The sequence below is a fragment of the Polypterus senegalus genome, chromosome 5 (assembly GCF_016835505.1).
Source record: "Polypterus senegalus isolate Bchr_013 chromosome 5, ASM1683550v1, whole genome shotgun sequence".
NCBI classification, from domain to species: Eukaryota; Metazoa; Chordata; class Cladistia; order Polypteriformes; family Polypteridae; genus Polypterus; species Polypterus senegalus.
In genome coordinates, this window is record NC_053158.1 from 64,996,810 (window position 1) to 65,021,905 (window position 25,096).

General features: G+C 42.4%; 1 protein-coding gene and 1 long non-coding RNA gene across 3 annotated transcripts in view; both read left to right on the forward strand.

The window, feature by feature from the left end:
* The window catches only part of LOC120530320, a 31,811-nt gene extending 27,572 nt beyond the window's left edge, over positions 1-4,239 (forward strand). Inside the window, exon 3 of the long non-coding RNA XR_005633945.1 lies at positions 4,083-4,239. This is a non-coding gene — a long non-coding RNA (uncharacterized LOC120530320). The remainder of the gene's footprint in view (positions 1-4,082) is intronic.
* Positions 4,240-17,832: 13,593 nt separating this feature from the next.
* Positions 17,833-25,096, forward strand: part of mib1 (MIB E3 ubiquitin protein ligase 1) — a 208,232-nt gene continuing 200,968 nt past the window's right edge. Inside the window, exon 1 of one of the 2 annotated variants that reach the window (XM_039754728.1) lies at positions 17,833-19,329. In XM_039754728.1, coding sequence (XP_039610662.1) covers positions 19,101-19,329 — 229 coding nt within the window. In that variant the 5' untranslated portion in view covers positions 17,833-19,100. The remainder of the gene's footprint in view (positions 19,330-25,096) is intronic. The other variant, XM_039754727.1, reaches the window with a different exon arrangement.

The following is a 25,096-nucleotide window of genomic DNA, read 5'->3' on the forward strand; positions in this document are numbered from 1 at the left end:
TTTATTAGTGTGCCTCCTGCGTCTGGCATTATAAAATAATGTTCACAGGTCCGAATGCCAACATGTATGGTTAAGCGCTGGCATAGTGCCATATTCTATCACAAAGTAAAGGAAGCAAACATGAAAAATATTTAAGTTCATTTTAAAAATGTTAACAGCCAACCAGCCACGTTTGGAGAATGTGAAGGCAAAACCTCAAAATGCTTTGATAAGCTTAACACCAATGAGATAAGAAAGTCAAGAATGAAATGAGACAAGAAAACTGCTATATGATAAACAGTCTTCATAACGTGGACAGATCTCTGTCATGACAATAACTACACATGCAGCATCCCTGAGCTTTGTGAACTGAGCAGCCATACAACCTGTACTTCAGAAGAGGTCATCCGCCTGAGGCTAAGAATGTTCAGGCCTGGCCAGTACTTGGAGGGGAGACCATCTAGGAAAAGCTTGTGTTGGTCCTGGAAAAGGTGTTAGTGATGATAAAACTGGTGGGGTTTCTCTTTTTTTCCTGGTTAAGTCTCTTGCTACTGCATTCTGAACTAACACAGGTCTATTGGTGGCCTCTATCACTAGACATCTTCTTATATGACCACTTATTTTTTTTCAACCATTTCATAATGGCTAATTAGACTGGACTCCAAAGGACATTCAGTGACTTGGATATTTTCTTGTCTCCATCCCCTGACTTGTACTTTCAATCACATTATCACAGTTGTTTTTGTCTTCATTGTGTAGGTTATGCAACCATACTGACTCACCACAAGATGGATCTTCCAGATACCGAAGTGCATTTATAGTACAATCAATTGAAACCCCTGGACTACAGACAGGTCGTCTCCATTGAACTAATTATGTGACCTCTAAAATGAACTGGCTGTGCTGGTGATGTGTCACATTAAGTTACACAGGAATCCCTTAAAGACAATAACAAAAATTTGTGGCTGGACTTGAAAAGGGACGTTCACTTACAGTCAGCATGCAACCTGACAGAGCTGAGCAGTTTAACAAAGAAGGAAGGGAAAAACAGCAGTGTCCAGATGTGCAAAGCTGAGAGAGATCTGTGTACACAGGCTCAAGACTGTCATGGCCGCCAAAGGTGCATCTAATACATACTGACCTGAAGGGGGTGAATACTTATATGATTAATTATTTTGTGTTTTAGATTAGTGATTAATTTAGACCACTTTGCACAGGTCTGTTTTCATTGTGACACTGATGAGTCTTTTTTTGCTGATTAAAAGTCAAGCGAGCCAAATTAAATCAATTGTGATTCAATGTTGTAGAACAGTATTTCCCAACCATTTTTTCTGTAGTGGCAAATTTTTTTGTAATCAAAATCATCTCAAGGCACACCACAACTTTCTTACCAGCCACAAACACATTATATCTGATACACATGTTTAAGTGTGCAAAGGGACGGGACTACCAGAGGAGAAAAACAGCTCAGAGATCAGCCGTCATAGACACGGAAGTTAGTGAGCACTTTGGCCGCATCTCTCAGCTGCTTCGTCCCTTTGCCAGACCTTCTGTACCACAGAGGTAACTCGTATGCCCACTAACTACCCACCTTGTGAGGCTCACTGGCAACCATACACCCAGGCAGATGGACTATAGCAGCCAGGAGAAGCGTCCAAAGTGCTCTAACGTGCTGATTATGGAGCTACTTGTATGTCAGCTTCTGCCTGTAGTCCTGTCCTCCTCAGACAGGTATGGACCACCTGCGGAGCTTGTCCCTCTCCGGTTCAGACCCAAGTGTGCTACACTCTTAATTTCCATGGCACACCAACTCTCACAGTGCAGAACACTGGTTGAAAAACTCTGTTATAGCACAACAAACTATGAACTCTTCCAAGCAGTGAGTACTTACATAGTTAGATGCATTTTTTTAAATAATGTGGTTCAGGATTTGTTCCTCTGCTTTAGTTTTGGCATAATGTAAAGCTTACTGAAGTTTTACATTATTAGTATTGACTATTTAGAACCTTCAAAAGAAGAAATCTTGGAATCTGCCTTGGTAAGTGAAATCTAACTCGACTGACTTTCTCCTTCAGCATGTGCCAGTATCTAGAGTTCTGTAGTTTGTTGCTATTTCAATGTACCCCCACTTGATCATCAGTGTAGGTTAAGATAGGAATCGTTTTTACCAGAGTCAGCCAGAGATTTTTCTCCTTCCAGTCTAGAGCACAGGCAGAGTGGTGGCTCTGAGGCTAGGGATCTGCTCCGGCAATTGAAAGGTTGCTGGTTCAAATCCTGTAAATGCCAGAAGTGACTCTACTCCATTGGGCCATTTAACAAGGCCCTTAACCTGCAATGGCTTTGTCCTGGGTATGACGTTAATCTGCGTCCAGCCCTGCAAGTAGGTCCTCCAACTACAGGGAAGACTTAGATGCTGGTGGCAGGATTGCCACTCCAGCCACTGTAAAAAACCTCACACTGTTCAGTGTGGTGCTGCGGTGTCACCCGCTGCACTTGGGTCCCAATCCAGGGGGTTCATTGTGTGGTGGGTGCAGCAACGCCCTATCAGTGCATGTTCCCAACCAGCCCCGAGCATTGGAATCTCATAACCCAAATGAAAATACCAGAAGCCATCACTTCTGTTCTCATTTGTAAGATGTAATTGTAATTGATACCTCTCATTCCAACAGCTTAACCATGACCTTTAATATTTAAACTTAATTACATTGATATAAAAATTCACCTGTACACATACTGTACATCATCTTTTGCCGAAACTATTTTTTATTTCAGGTATTGCTGCTCATAAACCTTGTCCTAACCAAACCCTCACCCTCAGCCGCCTCCAGCCACTTATCTGTATTTATCCTGCCTCTCCCCCAGTCTACCCAGACTGCTCTCCCTTTCCTGGCATTCCTTTTAAACCACTCAAACCCTAATTAACCTTGTTACGTTTAGTATGTTTAAACACTGCAGATGGGCGGCTGCACTCTAATGACATGTACATGCACGCGTGCACACCTCAGCTGCATGATTTTCTTTACAGAGTTCCAATAATCATGAAGCACTTCAGAAGCTTCTTTTAAAATAGTGGCCTAACCCAAAAACGCATGGCTGTATTTATGCATCAGGCAGCACTCATCTATGTTCTTACCCTGGTTAAACCAAACAAAGTAGACCACACTGATCATCACAGAGTTTGAATTACTATTTTCCTAACAGCTACAAAAGTTGCATGTGACACCCTTCTCTGGATGTGCAGTACTATATATACTCTTTTCTATTTTTTTACATAGTAATAAAGACATTAACAGAAAAAAAAATCCATGTTTGCCAATTTCTATACATTTCAGTGAAGATAATTAAAAAAACACTTTTCAGTGGTTAACTGAGGACATATGCAGGTTCTACAGCTGCTTCCTTCCACAAGTTTGGGCATCTGGCTGTTTAAGGAGTCAACCTCAGGCCTCTCACAGGATCACAGACAACTGGGAACCTTTTGCTGGTTGATTGAAAAGGGAGCTTAGAGCCAGGAGGAAGATAGAGGTGGTCCACTCCTATAGGTACTTGGGGGTCCACATCATTGACAGGTTGCACTGGTCTTATAACACAGAACAACTGTATAAGAAAGGACAGACCAGGCTCTTTTCTCTTAGAAAACTGTTTTCCATTAATGTATGTAGTGACATCCATGACATCTTCTACAACTCTGTGATGGTGTGATGGCCAGTATGATCTTCTATGCTGTGGTGTATTTGGCTGGTAACATCACTTCATGAGAGGCTCACCAAATCAACGAGCTAATTAAAAGGACAGGCTTGGTTATGGGACACACTGTGGACCCCCTGGAGGTAGTACCAAAGGAGAGAATTGAAATAAAACCCGAGTGCCATTATGAATAATGCTGCACATTCTCTTTGATACACTAGCACTGAGAACTGTCAGCCAACCAATTATTCAACAGAAGTGTGTCAAGAAACGCTACTGGGGCTCCTATATTCTAACAGCCCCCCATGTGTGACTCAAGTGTGGGAGACTACTGAAAGGCTTATCTGATGGTAATTCCTCCCTGAGTCAAGGGTTGGCACTGTTGCCTAATGCTTCTCTTCCTTTCTCTTCTACAGATTGGATGACCGGAAGTTCCAATGACGTCACTTCTGGGTCACAGTTTCCTGGCCCCAACCCTTATTGGCTGGCTCCTCTTTAAGGGGCACCACCACCACTTTGTGTCAGTCGTAATTTTGTCTACAGTCTGAAAAGACCTCATTTGATTATCAACTGATTTTTGCATTTTTTTTCCATCAGTTATATGGGGTTCACCTTCAAGGTGCCCCAACTCTTTTATCTTGTCTTGTCTCCTGTTTTTCCGGTCTGGATTAGGCGGGTTAGAAGATGACATGATATTGTACATTATCATAATTGTTTTGTCTCTCTCTCTCTCTGTCTTGAATGAATGAGTGCATCATTGTGGAGAAAATGACCTCCGACACAGAGGCACGGTGGATTTACGCTGCATGCTGTGCATAGAAAGCCGTGATGCACATGTGGTGGTGTGTGTCCAAAGTGGTGAGAGCATTTGTTTAGAAACGTATGAATTTTTTATTTCTGGAATTATCTATTTTGGGCCATGTTAAAGTGGATAACTGAAACCGTGGAAACCAAATCTGTGGTTTTACTGTATATACACACTGTCGGAGATGGGGGGGGGCGACCCAGCTGGGATGCCCAGGAGGACCGGAGGAGGGCTTTACACCTTCCCTAGAACATGTAGGGGTGACCGCCCTGGTTCGTTTGGGGGCCACGGGTACAGAGCCTTGAAGCTCAACCCTGTAGGGGCCCTATGCCTTGGGAGCCCTGGACCTCAGCACTTCCGCCACACCCAGAAGTGCTGGGGGGAAGAGGAGCAGGGACACCCGGAGTGCTTCCGGGGATGCAGCCGGCACTTCCACCACTCTGGGCCGTGTCGGTGGGAGATTGCCGGGACACATCTGGAGCACATCCGGGGGAGCATAAAAGGGGCCGCCTCCCTTCATACAGGGACTACAGTCGGGTGGAAGAAGGACGAGGTCTGGAGGAAAAGCCATTGTGTTGTGGCCAGGACTTTGGGGACTGAGGAGCACACTTGTAAATATGGAGCACCTAAATAAACGTGTGTGGGGTGATTTAAACGTGTCTGCCTGTCTGTGTCCAGGTCATCTTCCACAACACGCAACATATGGTAGATTCAGAATATGTTCAGACATCTTAAGTTTCTGGACATTTTTTGTTGTAGATTTAATTTTAAATGGATACATTTGCCTTTTTGCCCATTAATTCACACTTAATAGCCCATAATGACAAAGTGGAAACAGTTTGGGAAAGGTATGTAAATTTGTCCATTTAAAATTAAATCTACAACACAATGAAGTGTTCAGAAAATTAAGGGGTCTGAAAACTTTCTGAATCCTAATTGAACTCATAATTGACTGTTCAGCCACCTTATGACTTGTGGGTAGAACACATAGATCGATGTCAGGAATGAAAGGGCTAAAATTAGGAATGCACAAGACTGATCAGTGACATCTTCATCTGCATCTACTGCTGAGGTGAAAAGTCACCAAGGAAGCCTTATGTGCCCTCCTTTCACCTCATGGAAAGAAGCCAGCAGTGTGACGCTCCTGTTTCAAAGAAGCACTTAACGCTGGTGCACAAAGAAGAGTTATTTATATGTATAAAATATTATGTTTGATTGTTTGCCAGTTTCACATTTTCCAAGAGATACAGGGTGGCACAGGGAAACGGAAAATTTTGGAACTAGGTGTTGGCAACCCTGGGGCATCTGCAGTTGTATGGGACCAATGTGACCTCATTTAGAACCCCTTGCCATTAGTTATAATGGAGCAGTGGAGTGAGTGCAATGAGCGTTCGGTGGGAAAGTCTTTTATAAGAATGGTGACAGTGTGACTGCTAAGATTTGCACTGGATGTGACGAGGATGGATAGGATTAGAAATGAGGACATTAGAGGGTCAGCTCAAGTTGGACGGTTTGGAGACAAAGCCAGAGAGGCAAGATTACGCTGCTTTGGACATGTGCAGAGGAGAGATGCTGGGTATATTGGGAGAAGGATGCTAAGGATAGAGCTGCCAGGCAAGAGAAAAAGAGGAAGGCCTAAGCGAAGGTTTATGGATGTGGTGAGAGAGGACATGCAGGTGGTGAGTGTACAGAGCAAGATGCAGAGGACAGAAAGATATGGAAGAAGATGATCTGCTGTGGCAACCCCTAATGGGAGCAGCCAAAAGAAGAAGAAGAAGGTTATAGTGTGACTGCAGCACAAATGGAATTTTGGCATCATTACCAGTTAGGATGTCATGATCATGTCCCATCTGCTCATGCGATTACAACATAGGTGTGTAATTTCAAAGAGACGGGTTCAGTCTTAAAAAAGAAGACCCCAGGTGGTGCCACTTCACAAACTGCCTGACAATCGATGGCAGATGTTCGACAATTGTTTGGAAGGCACATTATTTCATGCAACGGTGACATTCCATGGCGTCCGAGTTCCCCAGATCTGATTTGTGATTTTCTTCCTGTTGGGACATCTTAAAAGCCAAGTGTGCCACACATGTTTTTTTTTTGTGATGTGAAAGGTACATTAGCCTACATATCTCACTAATAATTAGGGATAAAATGACAAAATATTATTAGTTAAGTAAGTAAATGTTTATATTAGAGAAGTCTGCACACATTAAAGACAATTATGATATGGCCCCACCAGAATGTCTATGCCAAAACACTTCTGATAACTAATAACACAAAGATGATCAGCTTTAGGGAATACAAAATATAGTATTATTTGGGAACGTATTTGTCATTTTTTACCTCAGTATCAGTGTGCCGTTTTGGAATGGCAGTGCTGCACAGAAGGTGGGGGCTGAGTGAGAGTGAGCTCAGCCGATGTCACCAGGGAGCGCCATGTTTGTAGGGTTTAGAGGCAGTCGCTGTGTGCATGAGGGCAGGAGTCCTCCTAGTAGCTCACACTGAAAGGAGCCACTGGTGAGGACCTTTGTAATTCAGACGTCATGGAGTTACCACAGTGGACATATTCAAACTGGGATGGATTGTGGCGAATTTCCAAAACAATGCGCATTTAAAGTCGTGCAGCTAGTGATGTTCTTCATTTAAAAAGAAATACAGGACTGATATTGTAACATCAGCCTAAATGAAACCTCCGCTGTTGTTGTGCTGGCTGAGAAAAATGTTTAATCTCCTGTTTTCAGGCAGAACAGAGATCCTTCTCTCCCAGTCATTCATTGGTCAAGAGTCAATACTGAAGCAGAGTATTGTGGGAATGCATGTCCTGTTTATGATGTGCACTAATTATCTTGGATGTAATAACCATTAAATAATATTTTATCAAACAATGCATGCGCTTTGAACATTTTGAGACTATTAATGGACATGAGAATTCTGCAATACAAGTAAAGTGAGATCTTTTTTTTCCATAGATGCCATTGTGCAGCATTGGTCACTACTGGGTTCTAGTATATCATTAACTTTTGTACTTTCTGCATGAAAACATATTTTCTCTGCCATCAGTACAAAGTACATGGGGTAAGTAACATAGGAAAAAACAATATTTTTGGGTGGAATATTCCTTTATGAGCATTTCAATAAGGTAAGGTGCCACATGAGAGGTTGGGCATCAAGTTAAAAGAAGTGGGAGTTCAGGGTGATGTTTTTAGATGGGTGCAGAATTGGCTCAGACACAGGAAGCAGAGGGTGATGGTGCGAGGAACCTTATCAGAACTGGCCGATGTTAAGAGTGGTGTTCCACAGGGGTCAGTGCTAGGGCCGTTGCTATTTTTAATATATATAAATGATTTAGATAGGAATATAAGTAACAAGCTGGTTAAGTTTGCAGATGATACCAAGATAGGTGGATTAGCAGATAATTTGGAATCCGTTATATCATTACAGAAGGACTTGGATAGCATACAGGCTTGGGCAGATTTGTGGCAGATGAAATTTAATGTCAGTAAATGTAAAGTATTACACATAGAAAGTAAAAATGTTAGGTTTGAATACACAATGGGCGGTCGGAAAAGAAAAGAGTACACCTTATGAGAAGGATTTAGGAGTCATAGTGGACTCCAAGCTATCAACTTCCAAACAGTGTTCAGAAGCCATTAAGAAGGCTAACAGAATGTTACGTTATGTAGCATGATGTGTGGAGTACAAGTCCAAGGAGGTTATGCTCAACCTTTATAATGCACTGGTGAGGCCTCATCTTGAGTACTGTGTGCAGTTTTGGTCTCCAGGCTACAAAAAGGACATAGCAGCACTAGAAAAGGTCCAGAGAAGAGCGACTAGGCTGATTCCAGGGCTACAGGGTTTGAATTATGAGGAAAGATTAAAAGAGCTGAGCCTTTACAGTTTAAGCAAAAGAAGATTAAGAGGTGACATGATTAAAGTGTTTAAAATTATGAAGGGAGTTAGTACAGTGGATCGAAACTTGTATTTTAAAATGAGTTCATCAAGAACACGGGGACACAGTTGGAAACTTGTTAAGGGTAAATTTCGCACAAACATTAGGAAGTTTTTCTTTACACAAAGAACGATAGACACTTGGAATAAGCTGCCAAGTAGCGTGGTAGACAGTAAGACGTTAGGGACTTTCAAAACTCGACTTGATGCTTTCTTGGAGGAAACAAGTGGATAGGACTGGCGAGCTTTGTTGGGCTGAATGGTCTGTTCTCGTCTAAATTGTTCTAATTCTAATTCTAATTCAAAGTTTGATTCCTCCAATTTTCAAAATATGAGTTAAAAACACCTCCATCCATCTATTTATGTACCCACTTAATTCAGCTCCAGGCTCATTAGCAAGTTAAAAACCACCATTCTAAAATGTGTCTCACTTACTTATTGAAAATGAACCTCGTATTGATTTAGGAAAGCATTGCTCGAGGTCTCCTCCTCTGCCTACTTCTCCATTAAAAACCACACAATTACACTGATAGGCTAAATTAAGTACAAATGAAATAACAACATCTCTGGCTGACAAGATTAAGTACATAAACAAATAAACACAATTTTTAAAAGAACAGAACAAAAGAGAAAAAGTTGGATGCAATATTCTGGTATATTTTGAATTTTAAAAGTTTGAGATTTTAAGGGGTAAGACTCAAGGAGGAGGTGATTGTGGTGGTTCACACATTTTCTTTATATTGGGAGTGCCAGTGTTGCTATACCAGCGCTTAACCTGACACAGACAGACACAGGAGGCACATTAATAAAACACAAAAGTTTTATTTTCTATTCTTTGCCTGTGGGCAATGCCTTCCCCGTTTCGCACAGGCACAACACAGTCCCAATAAGTACAAGCATTCTCACTATCACTATCACAACACACAATACTCTTCTTCTCTTTTTTCTCCTCCACTCCTCCCAGCAAGCTTTGTCTCCCTCCTCCTGACTCTGGCTCCCAGAGTGGTGGCTGCTGGCTCCTTTTTTGTCCCACCCGGAAGTACTCCAGGTGTTTGATGACCTATTTCCGGGTGTGGTGGAGAGCCACTGTCCAGGGCTCAGCAGCTGTTGCAGCATCTCCTGGTGGCACCCCTGGATCCCAAAGAGCTGTAGATAACTCCAACTCCCATGAAGGAATCTGAGGCACTACTGCAAACCATGGGGGCTGCCATCTAGCGTCCTAGGGGAGGTACTATTCTGCCCATGCTTGCTCCTCATGGTCCTCTCTGTTCCTAAGGACCCTGGTCGTCTGTGACATGGGGTAAATCAGGGAGAAGAAAAGGATACCATGTGGGAGAAGGTTATGGCCTAGCAAACAAGCTGTGCCTGACACTTGACATTTGGAGAGTTAGCAGTGATTGTCTAATTTAATCCACAAAGATCGGTGCCAAAGACTGTAGTGATCGATCACCTTCAAATACGTCTAGCGTGTAGAGCACACACTCCAATGAGAGATTATTTGTATTGCTGGAAAAATAAACTCTTAAATGTGTTTGGATGAAACACCCTTAAAGGTGTACGTTAGTAAGGAAGGGAGGATTGGCATTATGAGCCACAGGTTGCAGTTCGTTAAAAGCTGCTCACTATAATCAGAGGTTTACCACTTTTCAATACCGTATGTAGTTATGGTGTGATACCATGTCACAATTACATCAAGGGACAACAGTAAATTCACAGTTTTTATAAATGTTGTGTCAATGAATGGCACATGGGGTTAGTTGGTTATTCCTACAACTAACTATGGAAATGTAGACATACTTCAGTGTTGTTTTGTTTGGTAATGTGACAGAACTCCTAAAACTGAGGTCCCGGTTATGCTCAGTGACTCACACATTGAGAAATATACAGTATTTAATTTTACCTTCCCAAGCACTCTTGGATTATTTTGTTTTAATTAATCTGCTCTCGGTAAAGCCAGTTCTGTGGGAGACACACCTTTTCCCTTTACCTTTGCTACAATTGTTCTTTTTCCAGTATAATTTAAGAGGTATGGCTTATAGTTTGGTGAAACAACAATTAATATTCTATTGAGATTTTCTGGTTCAGCACGTATTTAAATCCCAGGACAGTCACATCTTATAATACACAGTGCCTCACTGATCTATGCTGGGCTCTCTTCTCTTCTCTTTTTGCATTTCTTCTCTAGGTATCTCATATCATGGCGCCCTCTACAACTGCTGCTCTGATGATACACAGATCTTTCTTTAATTGCCCTCTGAATGTTCTGCTGTCGTCTCATCATGGATGAGTGAACGTCATCTTAAACTTAAGCCTCTCCAAATCCAGAACCTTGTACTTACCTTATGCTTCTTTATTCACAGATCTTACCCTACTTTTTCGCTGTCGTTGTCACTAACAGTCAGCACAAGGGGTCTCCTTTGAAGGATTGCACTTGCATGTTATACTGGGGCAATGGTGTCTGCTTTTAAACAATCCATGTCAAACCATCGCAAGACACACTGCAAACTGTATGTGACCCTTTCCTCATGATTACAGTTGTGAATCATGACCCTGCATGACCAAAAATCACACAACACACGGCCCAAATTGGGTCACAATCTGTAGTTTAAGAAACTATGCTCTAAGGAAGAGGTAGGCAATGTTGGTCCTGGAGGGTTTTCACTTCAACCCAGTTTCTTAATGAGAAGTCAGTTATTGCTGATGAAGAACTTATTGCTCAAGTGACATTTTGATGCTTCATTTTAGTGGTCTCGCTTGTTAAGGTTCAGCGGCATTCACTGTTTTAATGGCTCCTTATTAGCAATGAGATGAAAATGTCAAAGGAGCCAGCAGTTCTCTATCTAACTTGTTTCCATTTACACCTGCGTGGATTCATCATGATATATTTGGTTTAATAAAACACTTAAGAGAAGAACGTGACAGACTGAAAATTATCACTTTTAGGCTTCAAAATAATTGGATGATATCTTTGGAAAGGAAAAAAAAATGTTATGAGAACCAAACATTGCAGACTAACAAGCCATAAAAGTAAATAAGCTCTGAGTTTGGCGAGGATTGGTTTCTAATTAAGAAATTGGGTTGCAACGAAAACCTGCAGCTACTTGCTGCCCACCCCTGCCCTAAGGGATTGTTCTTACAGATGTCACTCTCTCATCAGTGGAGAATATTAAAAACCTTGGCATGACCCTGGATGATTCTCTTGCTTTCAGTAGACTTATTTCTTCAATGACACACCCTTCTTACTTCTTTTTTCAAGAACATTCATAATGTTTGACCTTTCTTTACCACCTGTTCTACTCAACTAATTGTTCAGGTTCACATTCTCTCTCAATTAGGCCATTACAACAACTCTACTAGGCTGGAATCCTAAATGGCTCTCCAACTTATCCAGTGTGCTGCTGCTCAACTGATATATTCTACATGTTGTTTCTGCATCACTCTGTCGGTTGTCTTCCAGCTGCAGCTAGAACATAGTTCAGAGTTATCATCTTAACCTTCAGGACCCTGCATGGCTTTAATCCTCAATATGTTCAGCCTCTGGTCTATCCAAATGTTCCTCCGTTCTGTGTCAGTCTGTCTGCTGACTATCCCTCTTTTACCACATAGGCCAGATCTGAACTGCTTCTCAGTTCTTACTGCCAGTCTACAGACGTGTCTCTTGAAGACAGTCATGTGCTCACAATATGCAAAATGAATGCATTTTGTGGGGAAATATTGTTAAATATAAATCATTTCCAAAAATACAGTAGTGCATCACGGTGGCGCAGTGGGTAGCGCTGCTGCGTCGCAGTTAGGAGACCCGGGTTTGATTCCCGGGTCCTCCCTGCGTGGAGTTTGCATGTTCTCCCCATGTCTGTGTGGGTTTCCTCCGGGCGCTCCGGTTTCCTCCCACAGTCCAAAGACATGCAGGTTAGGTGGATTGGTGATTCTAAATTGGCCCTAGTGTGTGCTTGGTGTGTGGGTGTGTTTGTGTGTGTCCTGCGGTGGGTTGGCACCCTGCCCGGGATTGGTTCCCTGCCTTGTGCCCTGTGTTGACTGGGATTGGCTCCAGCAGACCCCCGTGACCCTGTGTTCGGATTCAGCGGGTTGGAAAATGGATGGATGGATGGACAGTACAGTAGTGCATGAACAGAAAGCTCATTCAAATGAGATTAAGCTTTTGAATTGAAGATCCACCTCTCCCTTCATTCACTGGTTGAGTGTCCTGTCTTCAGTTCAAAAGCTTGATCCAATATGAATGTTCTTCTTGTTTATGCACTACCCTGATTTTTTGAAAGTATTTATTTAACAATGTAATGCATGCATTTAGCACGTTGTGAGCATAACTAACATGTGGATTATATGACACAAGTAATTTGAATTTCTTTTGCATGGATCTTTAAATATTCTTTGCAGTCGTTCAGTATTGGCTCCAACGCAGTCCCTCATTGAATTCTATTGCATTATAAACTTTGTCATCTCTGTTCTCCATGAAAACATGAGATTAAAATTTTTTCTCGGCCATCACAACAAACAGTAAGGAACAGAAAAAAATAGCATTTTTGAGTGAAGTATTCCATTAATGTTTTCTTACTTATGCATTTTGGGTGAGTTGGTTGTTTTCATATTGCATGTCAACCAAACAAGTAAGTTAAAAAAAATGACGTAACACTTCAGACAGTCCTCAAAAAAAGGGCAAGTTGCTTGTTAAAGTTAAGAACTAATTGAAGCTATGGTTACTGTTCAGAACGAGAAACATTAGCAACTAAAACAAGATTAGGAGAGAAGTGTACTTTTTTTAATGTATTGAAGATTTCATGCAATGAGGATATCATTGGCAGGCATTTTGCAAGTAAACAACTCATTGCTATATGTCTACATATACGGGGATAAACCAAAAAGTAACAGCAATTGAAAAAGCACACAATAACCTCAACAGATAAAAGCTGACACAATGCAACACACTCGCAATGGCTTGTGGGTAGTTTGGACACACAGTAGGGCAAGCGCTCTGCTGTTAGTCTGCTTGAAGCCAAGATCAAATGAACATGGACCCTCTGCTGTGGGATTGCACCATTAACAATGTGCCATAGTGAGATTTCTTTGGGCAGACGGAGAGACGTCTTCTGAAATTCAATGAAGGATGTTGGCTCAATTCAGAAGTGAAACAGCATGACTTACAGTGGTGTGAAAAACTATTTGCCCCCTTCCTGATTTCTTATTCTTTTGCATGTTTGTCACACAAAATGTTTCTGATCGTCAAACACATTTAACCATTAGTCAAATATAACACAAGTAAACACAAAATGCAGTTTTTAAATGATGGTTTTTATTATTTAGTGAGAAAAAAATCCAAACCTACATGGCCCTGTGTGAAAAAGTAATTGACCCCTGAACCTAATAACTGGTTGGGCCACCTTTAGCAGCAATAACTGCAATCAAGCGTTTGCGATAACTTGCAATGAGTCTTTTTCAGCGCTCTGGAGGAATTTTGGCCCACTCATCTTTGCAGAATTGTTGTAATTCAGCTTTATTTGAGGGTTTTCTAGCATGAACCGCCTTTTTAAGGTCATGCCATAGCATCTCAATTGGATTCAGGTCAGGACTTTGACTAGGCCACTCCAAAGTCTTCATTTTGTTTTTCTTCAACCATTCAGAGGTGGATTTGCTGGTGTGTTTTGGGTCATTGTCCTGTTGCAGCACCCAAGATCGCTTCAGCTTGAGTTGACGAACAGATGGCTGGACATTCTCCTTCAGGATTTTTTGGTAGACAGTAGAATTCATGGTTCCATCTATCACAGCAAGCCTTCCAGGTCCTGAAGCAGCAAAACAACCCCAGACCATCACACTACCACCACCATATTTTACTGTTGGTATGATGTTCTTTTTCTGAAATGCTGTGTTCCTTTTACGCCAGATGTAACGGACATTTGCCTTTCAAAAAGTTCAACTTTTTCTCATCAGTCCACAAGGTATTTTCCCAAAAGTCTTGGCAATCATTGAGATGTTTCTTAGCAAAATTGAGACGAGCCCTAATGTTCTTTTGCTTAACAGTGGTTTGCGTCTTGGAAATCTGCCATGCAGGCCGTTTTTGCCCAGTCTCTTTCTTATGGTGGAGTCGTGAACACTGACCTTAATTGAGGCAAGTGAGGCCTGCAGTTCTTTAGACGTTGTCCTGGGGTCTTTTGTGACCTCTTGGATGAGTCGTCTCTGCGCTCTTGGGGTAATTTTGGTCGGCCGGCCACTCCTGGGAAGGTTTACCACTGTTCCATGTTTTTGCCACTTGTGGATAATGGCTCTCACTGTGGTTCGCTGGAGTCCCAAAGCTTTAGAAATGGCTTTATAACCTTTACCAGACTGATAGATCTCAATTACTTCTGTTCTCATTTGTTCCTGAATTTCTTTGGATCTTGGCATGATGTCTAGCTTTTGAGGTGCTTTTGGTCTACTTCTCTGTGTCAGGCAGCTCCTATTTAAGTGATTTCTTGATTAAAACAGGTGTGGCAGTAATCAGGCCTGGGGGTGGCTACGGAAATTGAACTCAGGTGTGATACACCACAGTTAGGTTATTTTTAACAAGGGGCAATTACTTTTCACACAGGGCCATGTAGGTTTGGATTTTTTTTCTCACTAAATAATAAAAACCATCATTTAAAAACTGCATTTTGTGTTTACTTGTGTTATATTTGACTAATGGTTAAATGTGTTTGATGATCAGAAACATTTTGTGTGACAAACATGCAAAAGAATAAGAAATCAGGAAGGGGGCAAATAGTTTTTCACACCACTGTAGTTTGACGTTTATGAATGGGCAGAAAGGTTTAAAGCGTAACTGACGAAGCTCGATCTGGGCAACCATCAGCATCGAGCACACAAGCCCACATTGACATGGTAGGCCTAAATGCCTTCATCAGAGAAGACCGATGGATTACATTGTCTGTTGTTGCTGCACATTTGGATATCAGTTATGGATCTGCACGTGCCAGAGTGCATGATGACTTACTGATCTCACAAGTCAACATCCTTTTGGTGAATTTCAGCAGGCATCACCACTCCATCTGCCTGAACAAAATTTTAAAAAGCCAAGCTGCTAGCTAGCAGTGTGTTATGATACCCTGTAAAGCATGGCAGGCAGGGTGCACCCGGGCCACAGGTTTGGGACACCAGCAGTGCTCCCAGGTGTAATATAAAAGGAGCAGTCATGCTTCAGTCTGGAGGCCAGAGTCGGGAGGAGGAGGACAAAGCTTGTGGAGGAGGCAGAGAGAAGATGACGATGACAGAGAATTACAAAGAGGCCCTGGGTACTTGTAACTGTGACTGTGGGTGTAACGTGGGAAACTCTTCCCATAAGAGCTTCACACAAATAAAAAGCCTTTGCCTTGGGGAACTTGTGTCCAAGCCTTTGTGTTGGAAGTTTGGGGAGTGGGAGCGCCCCCTGGTGACCACAACTCTCTTCATGAGAAGGTTTTCCCACCGTTTTCTTTACCTTACAATTTTTAGTTGTACACGTGTCTCAGTGCTTTCTGCAATGTTCATATCATGTGACGTGTAATGTTAACCGAGGAATAAGTTGATACTGAGCTAGACTTGTAGCCAATGAATTATGGGAGGGGGTGTTTAAGAGGTGCATATGTCTGTCTTCTTGGCTCTAAATGAAAAACAAAATTCACCCTAAAACATAAATGGAAAATTTCATGTAATATTTAAAACACTTTAACTGATATAAGAACCAATTAAAAGTAATGAATGCATCTGAGTCACATGACATTACTCATTTACCTCTTTTTTCAAGTGTATTGCAACTCCATGAAAAGTTGATTGAAAAGCACAAGTCAGGGGATGGAGATAAGAAAACATCCAACCCAGAGAATATCCCTTGGAGTCCATTGAAATTGGTCATTAAGGAATGGAAAGAGTATGACACAGCTGTAAATCTGCCTATAGAGCAGCCATCCACAAAAACGTCCTGTTGTGCAAGAAGAAGACAAGTGAGGGAGGCCACTAAGAGGACTATGGGGACTCTGAAGGAGTTACAAACTACCGTACAGATGTCCAAGTGCTTCACCAGTCACGCCTTTATGGAAGAGGGGCAAAGAGAAAAAACGCACATGATATCTTGTGATGGCACATGGGAGAATCTGAAATGAGCTGGGAGAAGGTACACATGTCTGGCCAAACCAAAATTGAGTTTTTTGGACATCAGACTCGATGCCATTTTTGAACACTGCACATTATCAAAAACACACCATGCCCACTGTGAAGCATGGCGGTTGCAGCATCAAGCTGTGGGGATGCTGTATGACTTGTGAGGGTAAAATGACTACAGAAGAATACATGGAAATCCAGGAGGAAAAGTTGCTGCAGTCTGCAAGAAACGTGTGCCTTGGGAGAAGATTTGTTTTCTAGTGGGACAAAAACCCTAAGAATAAAGAAAAAAGCTACAGAGGAGTGGCTGAGGCTGAGCAACATGCAACCCGAAGAATGGGGAACAAATGGCAGCATCCAGGCGTGCAAATCTGATCGAGACCTGTGCGCACAGACTCAAGGCTGTCATGGCTGACATGGGTGCATTTAATAAATACTGACACGAAAAGGGTGAAAGCTTATACGTGATCAGTTATTTTGTGTTTTACATTTGTAATTAATTTTGACCATTTGCATAGATCTTTTATCATTTTGAAATTAAAGAATCTTTATGAACTAATCGGTCTCAAGAAAACCAGATTAAATTCACTGTGATCCCATGTTGTATACTAATTAAATGTGAATACTTCTGTGAAAAACAAATTATTTTCCACACGTTATTAAGATGTGGAAGTCAAACTCTAGCACCTGGTGATCTCAACACTGAACCCCATAGTTCTAAGGAGCGTTAACCTGTGCTTCCACACTGCCCTGTGGCCATTTTATTTATTATTACTTGTATAATGCCTTAATCCAAGATGATGTACAATATTTAACGTATATTTGTTTACACCTCGTTTGGTTTTCCACTTGGAGCAGAGAGAAGTGAAGTGACCTGCTCATGATCACCCAGTGGAGGTATTTGAACCAACAACCTCAGTGTGTGAATTTCAAATTTTTAACCACTACGCCATACTGCTGCCTAACTATTCCATTGTTGATGAAGGATTTTTAATTAAGCATATTTCACAAAATTAAACATCCGATCCTTTCAACACGCCATCAAGTCTTCACAAGTCCGTCGTATCGGCGTTCTTATTGGTCCACTTCAAGATTTTGGAGGTTAAAAACGGGCGTGGCTTAATGGCTTTTTTAACGGGCATGGATTTTTAGATCACGTGAGTGTCTGAAATAGTATACACTCCAGAGGTGTGTAATACGTTTATTGGACATGGGATCTTGGCGAACGTTAAAATCATTTTCACTCGCTCACGGGCAGGAGTTTTGGCAATCCTGGCGAAACCAAATCACGGAGAGCAAAACGCCGGTGTGGGGCGCTAGGACCTCAAACATCTGAGCCCAGCGATGCCTCCTTATGGACGATCCCGTCTCCTGCCGCCGACGTACGCCAACGTCCCAGGGCTCCGCCTCCCACCTCCTCTCCAAGTGACCATAATGGCGATGCATCTGCTTTGAGTTGTGCGGCTACAACAACAACCCCCCTTCTTCCCCCCGCCCTGATTTTATGCTCGGGACAGCGTGCATCCATACTAGAGACTCGGACTGTGTTCACTAGAGTGGAGTTAGGAGGGACGAGAAAGTGGAAGAACGCAGTCGCGAGATCTTGGAAGTCGAGTGAGAAGTGGCTGATCTGCTTGGTCTGTCTAGCCAGTCAGTCAGCCGGCCGGTCGTGCGTTCAAAGAGTCTCATCCTGTTCTCTGACGAGCGTCTGTCTCAATCTCGAGTGCCTTTTTTTTTGCTACGGGGGAGCTGAGGGGTTTGCCAGGATCTGGAACTTTGTGACTGAACGAAGATTTCACTACGCTGTCTAATCACCAGCTTTCTTGTCTCCTACAGCGTCCACCTAACGTCACCCGCTGCACATTAAGGATTATTTTGTATATTTTTAGTTGGAGACGCATCTTCTTTTATTTATTTATTTTCCCGATTTCCTTCTTTTCTTCCCTCGGAGGGCTTACTGTGTGATCCGCCTGGCTCGCTCGTCACTTGCAGCGCTTTGTTTTTGTTTCTGCTCAGCTAGCGACTGGAAATTGAGGTGCAGATAAAGAGACAAAAGTTGGGCAGCTAGAACAAAATCCCCAGTGTGGTAAGACGGCGCGATCGCTCTCGCTGGACTCATTTACGAACACCTTAAACCGCAGTTTGTTGCTGCTGCTTCTTTGTCGCTTTTATTTCCTGATCTCACTTTTGTTGTGGATTGTGAACGTGAGCGGAAAGGCGCCCTTTTCGAGCCTCTTCAACTCCTTACCCTCACGCAATTCCTGACTTATATATACATAATTTAAAAAAAAAGAGTCGCGGATGCGGGCCCATTTGTTTTAGACCATTGACGCAGGAATTCCAGTAACGCCTTCTTGGAGTTGCGTGCATCAGAAGGAGACCCGCATGACGGGCGAAGCACCGCACTTCAGGCGACTAGTGCGTGAGGGATTTCTGTGGAACTTGTAACGGATAGCCCGTCCTACATTCCATCGGGCCATCCTCGCATCTTCTCTTCCTACCTACTGGTCATCCGAAATTCCCACTCCTGGATTCTGCCACGGCCGAGCCGCAAATGACAACCGGGCGCAACAACCGTGTTATGATGGAAGGAGTCGGGGCGAGAGTGGTGCGGGGCCCCGACTGGAAGTGGGGCAAGCAGGACGGCGGAGAGGGCCACGTCGGCACTGTGCGCAGCTTCGAGAGCCCGGAGGAGGTGGTAGTGGTGTGGGATAACGGCACGGCGGCCAACTACCGCTGCTCAGGAGCTTACGACGTGCGCATCTACGACAGCGCGCCTACAGGTACTGGGGCTTCGGAGCGGAGCGAGCGCGGGGCTCTGAATGGGCCTGCCGGGGGAAGCTCGTCGAACGGGAGTGGGATCGCCTTGCACTTGCTCGACTCAATTAACCGCTTGATCTTGTAGGGGTTGTGTGCATCTTCTACAGAGGGTCTGTTCTGCTTTTCTTGGTTGTCTCCAAATGCAACACCCAGATTTTAACTTTGATGGGAAGAAAAAAAGTGCGGAGTATTGCAGGGAAAGATCAGTTTTCATGAGAATTGAATCAGTAAGTTTCGCAGAAAATGTTAGCCCGATTGATTTTAAAGATAAATGTAGTCAATGTAACGCAATTTGCTTTGTTCCAAGATTTCTGTTTGACGAGGATGCTGAGATCAGACACGTAGGATCCACGCTGTGCACTTTTCATGATGTTTCATTGGTCAAAGGATGGGTTACTTCAGGTAATTCTTTACACGGCGGTGCAGCCTCACCGATGCAGCAGTTTGTCTTTGAGTGCCACGGTTCCCCTGTCTTTAGGGTCTTCCTCCTGCATCCTCGAAGTTTGTCTGGCTGGCGACTCCATACTAACCCGCCATACTAACCCGCCTTGGTGGAGCTCGTTTTTCACTGATAATTCTGTGAGGAGCAACAGAAGTGTGTGATCAAGAAAAGATGCAAGTGCTGTTTATTTAGCATGGTTTTCATAAAGTTTTTGATAAAGGTATCACAATCAAGGCTTGTGATCAAAACTAAAAAAGTGGGAGCTCAGTGTCTTGTGAGTTGGCAGGTGCAACGTTCAAATACGCGTAGGAAGCGAAGGGAGAGCTTTATGGAATTACCGTACGGACACTATTCTTTGTAAAGACATAAATGATGCAAATAATATAAGTAATAAGCTGTTGGTGTTGACTCGGTTATGCTGACAAATTGTGTAAATCATTTTGGGGTGTGTTGTATTGATTTGTGGTGATCAAACCCAGAGGCCATGGATTAAAATGCCGCTGCTGACATGGGATTACAAATATAAGACCGCAACAGAAAACTCCATAAGCATGTAGCACGTGTGTACCCAAACACATAGATGTCCACTGGTGTGTGCTATAAGTTTGTTTTCTGTATGATTCCAATAATTTTGATCATTTTTATAGTCAAAATCGCTGAAGTGGCGCATTACCTGTTCAAATACGGGAGAGAAACGCGAGATGCAGCAGCAACGAGCCTCCCCTCGCATATGGGGCTGATGCATGCAATTGGCACCTGCCTGTTGCGGTCTCCCTGTATGTTGCTAATATAATGATTGCAGACACGTTTATTATTTACCCTGACTTCCACAGTCTGGCTAACCTCTTTAATGAATGTGTGTGACATATTTAGTCTTGCTGATCGGATGTAAAACTGCAGTGAAAAGTCACAAGGTGAGGCAGACAGTACCGTGCCACACCAAAGGGGGCGTTTGTGAGTCTAGCAGGTGCTCATTGCTGCTGTTCTTCTACGCAGAGGCGTTCGTGATATCAAAGTCAAGTGTACTGCAGCGGACCGTTTGTTTTATTTTTTGTTCTGACTGACTGCCAAAATAGAAGATTTAGACTTTTAAAACTAAAGAAAAATAAGTAGGACTGATACAAGAAAGTGAAGGAAATGAATAGGCTCATGGACTTCATTTATAAATAATGGTAAGACCATAAACAGTTTTTAGTTTTATGAAAAATGGGATCAGACTAAAATAAAACAATCCAATATTTAAAAACTACATTTTGACTTTAAGATATTTAATTTGTCTCGTTATCCTTTTGTTGAACAGTCTGTATTTAGATTGAGTAAAGCATCAGAATTAAAAACAACTAAATATTTCAATTAAGGTCAAAATTGAAATCTGTTTTTTGTACACCACTCTTTACTTTCATTTGCATTGAAAGAGTATGAATTGAGGAATTGCAACGGCAAATTTAGAACACATGGAGGGTGCAGAGCAAATGCGCTCTTTCTGCTCTGTCTCGCCGCTATAAATGTAATGTTCTCTCTAAATATGTACCTTACCCACCTGTGTGTAAAGAATGCTGATGAGATCTGAAACATAACCAGTAGTCAATGTGCATGCTGCCAGTTGAATAGTGAATAAGCTACTCTTGGGTTCATATATTTGTAAATCTGACTCTGAAGGAGTCCGTGCCTCACCCGCCATGAACCTCACTGCACGTCACTGGCTTCACGTGTATTTAAATGGACAGTAGAAGAGAGATGAGTGATATTTGGCTGAAATGCAACATCTACTGTACCATAATCCTGTTTGCGAATGAATGTATGGACAGTTGACAGCAGAGCAGTGGGAAAAGAAAACTTCAAGTAGTAGTAGAAAACAAACATCTGGGGTAGCGGTTAAGGCTTTGGATGTCAAACCCTGAGGTTGTGAGTTCAGATCGCACTACTGACACTGTGTGACTCTGAGTAAGTCGCTCGACCTACCTGTGCTCCAACTGGAAAACCAAAAGAAATGGAACCAGTTGTGTCATAAATATTGTAAAGATGTTGGCCAAATAAGCAAGTGTAAATAAAAGTGTTCGCTAAGTAAATAACTGTAAATGGAGGCTTTTAAAATATGCAGATCCTCCCAGACTTGGTGAAATGTTACATAATGGAGAATCATTCAGATCCCTACTGATGGCCTTGGACAGACTTGGGCAGATGAGAGTTAATTGGTTTGTGTTGTTATTATTGACACATATACAGAGTACCGTCAATCAGCACTCAATATTTAGCCATTCTTCGGCGCCAGGATTAGTGGGTATAAGTAACAAGTACTTTATCTCGCAGTTTCAGTCTTCCTCGCCTCACATGTTGGCAAGTATAAGGTATGGCGCTGAGGAGGTAGAGATGTTGGATTGGAAAGTATGTCTTACGAGAAGGAGCTAGGTGTTGTCGTGAACTCTTCACTGGCCACTTCATGTCAGTGCCGTGAGGTGATTGTGAACGCTGATGGAATGTTTGGTTGTATGCCATGACGTGCGGAGTGCAAGTCAAGGGAGGTTATTATTAAGTTATACACTAGTCAGACCTCAGCTGGATTTCTGTGTGCAGCTTTGGTCTCCATGGTCTTTCATCCAATTCCCTTGTACCCGTGCAATGATAATAAAGATATGTATTCATTCATATTGCAAGCAGACATAGCAGCATTATGGAAAGACGAGAAGAGAGACCAGGCCGATTCCAGAGCTAACATGTATGAGCTGTGAAATTGAGACGACATGCATGTAGGACTGAAGCCAGGAAGCACTTCTTTACCCAAAGGGCTGTTGAAACACAAACTACTGAGATGTGTAATGGAAGCAGAAACTTTGACAACCTATAAAAGTGTCTGGATGAGCTATTGGGACAACTAAGCTTTTAGGTGACCACACGTGCTTGATGGACCGAATGTTCTCTTCGTTGGTCAAAAATCTTATGTGAAAAGTTGTGCCTTCTCAGTTTAAGCAAACGGAGATTAAGTGGTGAGCTGATCGAAATGCTTAAAATGATTAAAGGAATTGATGCAGTGGATTCCTGTTAATTTGAAATAAATTCTTGATCAAGAATACAAGGCCTGGTTAAGTGGACATTTGACACAAACGTTAGAAAGTTTCTCTTTTTGTAGTGAGCAGTAGGCACATTTATATCATTTAACAAGCAGTGCAGCTTTAGCAGATTAAGATTCGGGTTGCTAATGTTTTGAAGAAATTAGGCCAATAGGATTGATGTCCTGAATGGCTTATTCCTGTTGACATCATTCTAATGTTCTGAGTTTGGACCCTGCGATGGACTGGTGCTTGTCCAGGGCTGTGCATTCATTGCTTTTGGGATACACTCTTATAAAGTAAAGATGCAATGCCATAGGTGAGACATTTTGGTTTCCATAAGAATCGTCACATGAAGGTTCCAGTAAGAACCTTTTATTTATTTAGATCCCTAAACAGGTTCCGTAAATTACTGTGAATAGATAATAGCAGATGCGTTAACTACCACTGGGCTCCTGATTTAAAAAGGACTCCCGCTGCATAGGATAACACAAACTAAGTTCAGGTTTTTTGGCACTTTCAGTATCAGGCTAGGAAGCCGACTATGCAATAAAGACTTCAGGTTTTTTCCACATATTGGTTACCGGTAACGGCGTACTGCACGATAACGTGCAGTGAATACACTTGACTTGAGCATTCCTAGTTTTCATCCTCTTTCTCTGTACGTTTAGCATTCGTTTGCTCAGAGGTTGATGCGCTTGTTGCTTCCTGAGCAGCTCTTCTTTTCTCCACCCTAGGGGCCTGCTTCTTCTCTTCTTTCGTCAGCATCATTTTGTGTTCAAACTGATTAAGTCAGTGTTTGTGTTGCAATTAGTACGTTTTTCTTAGTTTTTCACTTAAGCTGGCATTTAAGTCTTCAGTCTGCCTCAAGAGTGATTTAAGATATGAAGAGGTAGGGGAAGTGACGGCGAAGGTGGTAGGGAATGAGAACGGGGCACATACGCATGCACTGCATGACCGCCCTGTCTTTTTATTAAATGCAACTGAGAAGCCAAATGTTGTGTTTTCTAAGCAACCTTGAGCCTTAAAATGGAGTCCTGTGTATTTGCCTGTGTTTTCAATAGGACTTCCCATCTGCTTGAAGATATCTTGAAATGAATTTGAACTATCTTGGAAGCGACCAGGAAATTATTTTAGATATCTTGAAATGCATTGTAGATATCTGAAAATGAAGCGGAAGCTGCGGTATTTTAAGAAATCTGGAACTTTTACAGGAATGCTTCCAGGGTCAGTTAGGAATATTTGAAGATGTATTTGAGATACCTTGAAATGCGTGTAAAGGAACTTATTTTGAAATGTCATGGAAATGAGTTTCTGGTTTCTTAAAAGAGGGATTTTGCCTTTTCTGAGATAACGGCATATGAAATTAGGTTTGAGGTGTTTCTAAATGTTAACTTGGCTCATCATATGCTAGTCCTTGACAGTGTCTACTCACGTACACAAACGTCATTTTGGGTTTTGTGGGAGGAAATCTCATGGAAATATGTGGAGAACATACAGGCAAGTCCAAGTTTATTGTTGTTAGTACATAAGTCAGCATAGTACAATAAAATTCTTACTTGCATGTCTCATGGTACAATAATACAATACCTGCAAGACATACAAACAATATTGTAATGCTGGACCTCTGAGGAAGTCACACAGGCGATGTCTGTGCAGCAGGTGACCAATGAGTGACATAAAAAGAGACCAGGACAGCTACCTGCAGACGCCCCTTGAAGAGCATCTGGAAGGACAAACTACACAATTGGTATGGCACTGCTGGACAGCACCAGACGCCTGAGGGCTTTTGATCACTGGCCATATAATGGGAAATTGGGATGGTGATTTAGCATCCAGCAGGGCATACAATAAAGAGAGTATTTAACAATTACTGGTGTCTCCTCGGAAGTCTTCCTTGCCATCGGGTCATTACAATATGAAACATGCGTACAGACTAGTGCTATTATGATGCATTGATGTAGTCGATTATTTAAATTCGTCTGTATGTGTGGCATACGTTAACACATTACGTTTTTACCAACTTTAAGGAGGTTAGACGGGAGTCCCTGTGGACTACGATGTTTGCTGATGACATTGTAATCTGTAGCGATAGTAGGGAGCAGGTTGAGGAGACCCTGGAGAAGTGGAGATATGATCTAAAGAGGAGAGGAATGAAGGTCAGTAGATGTGTGTGAATGACGGGGAGGTCAGTGGAATGGTGAGGATGCAGGGAGTAGAGTTGGCAAAGGTGGATCAGTT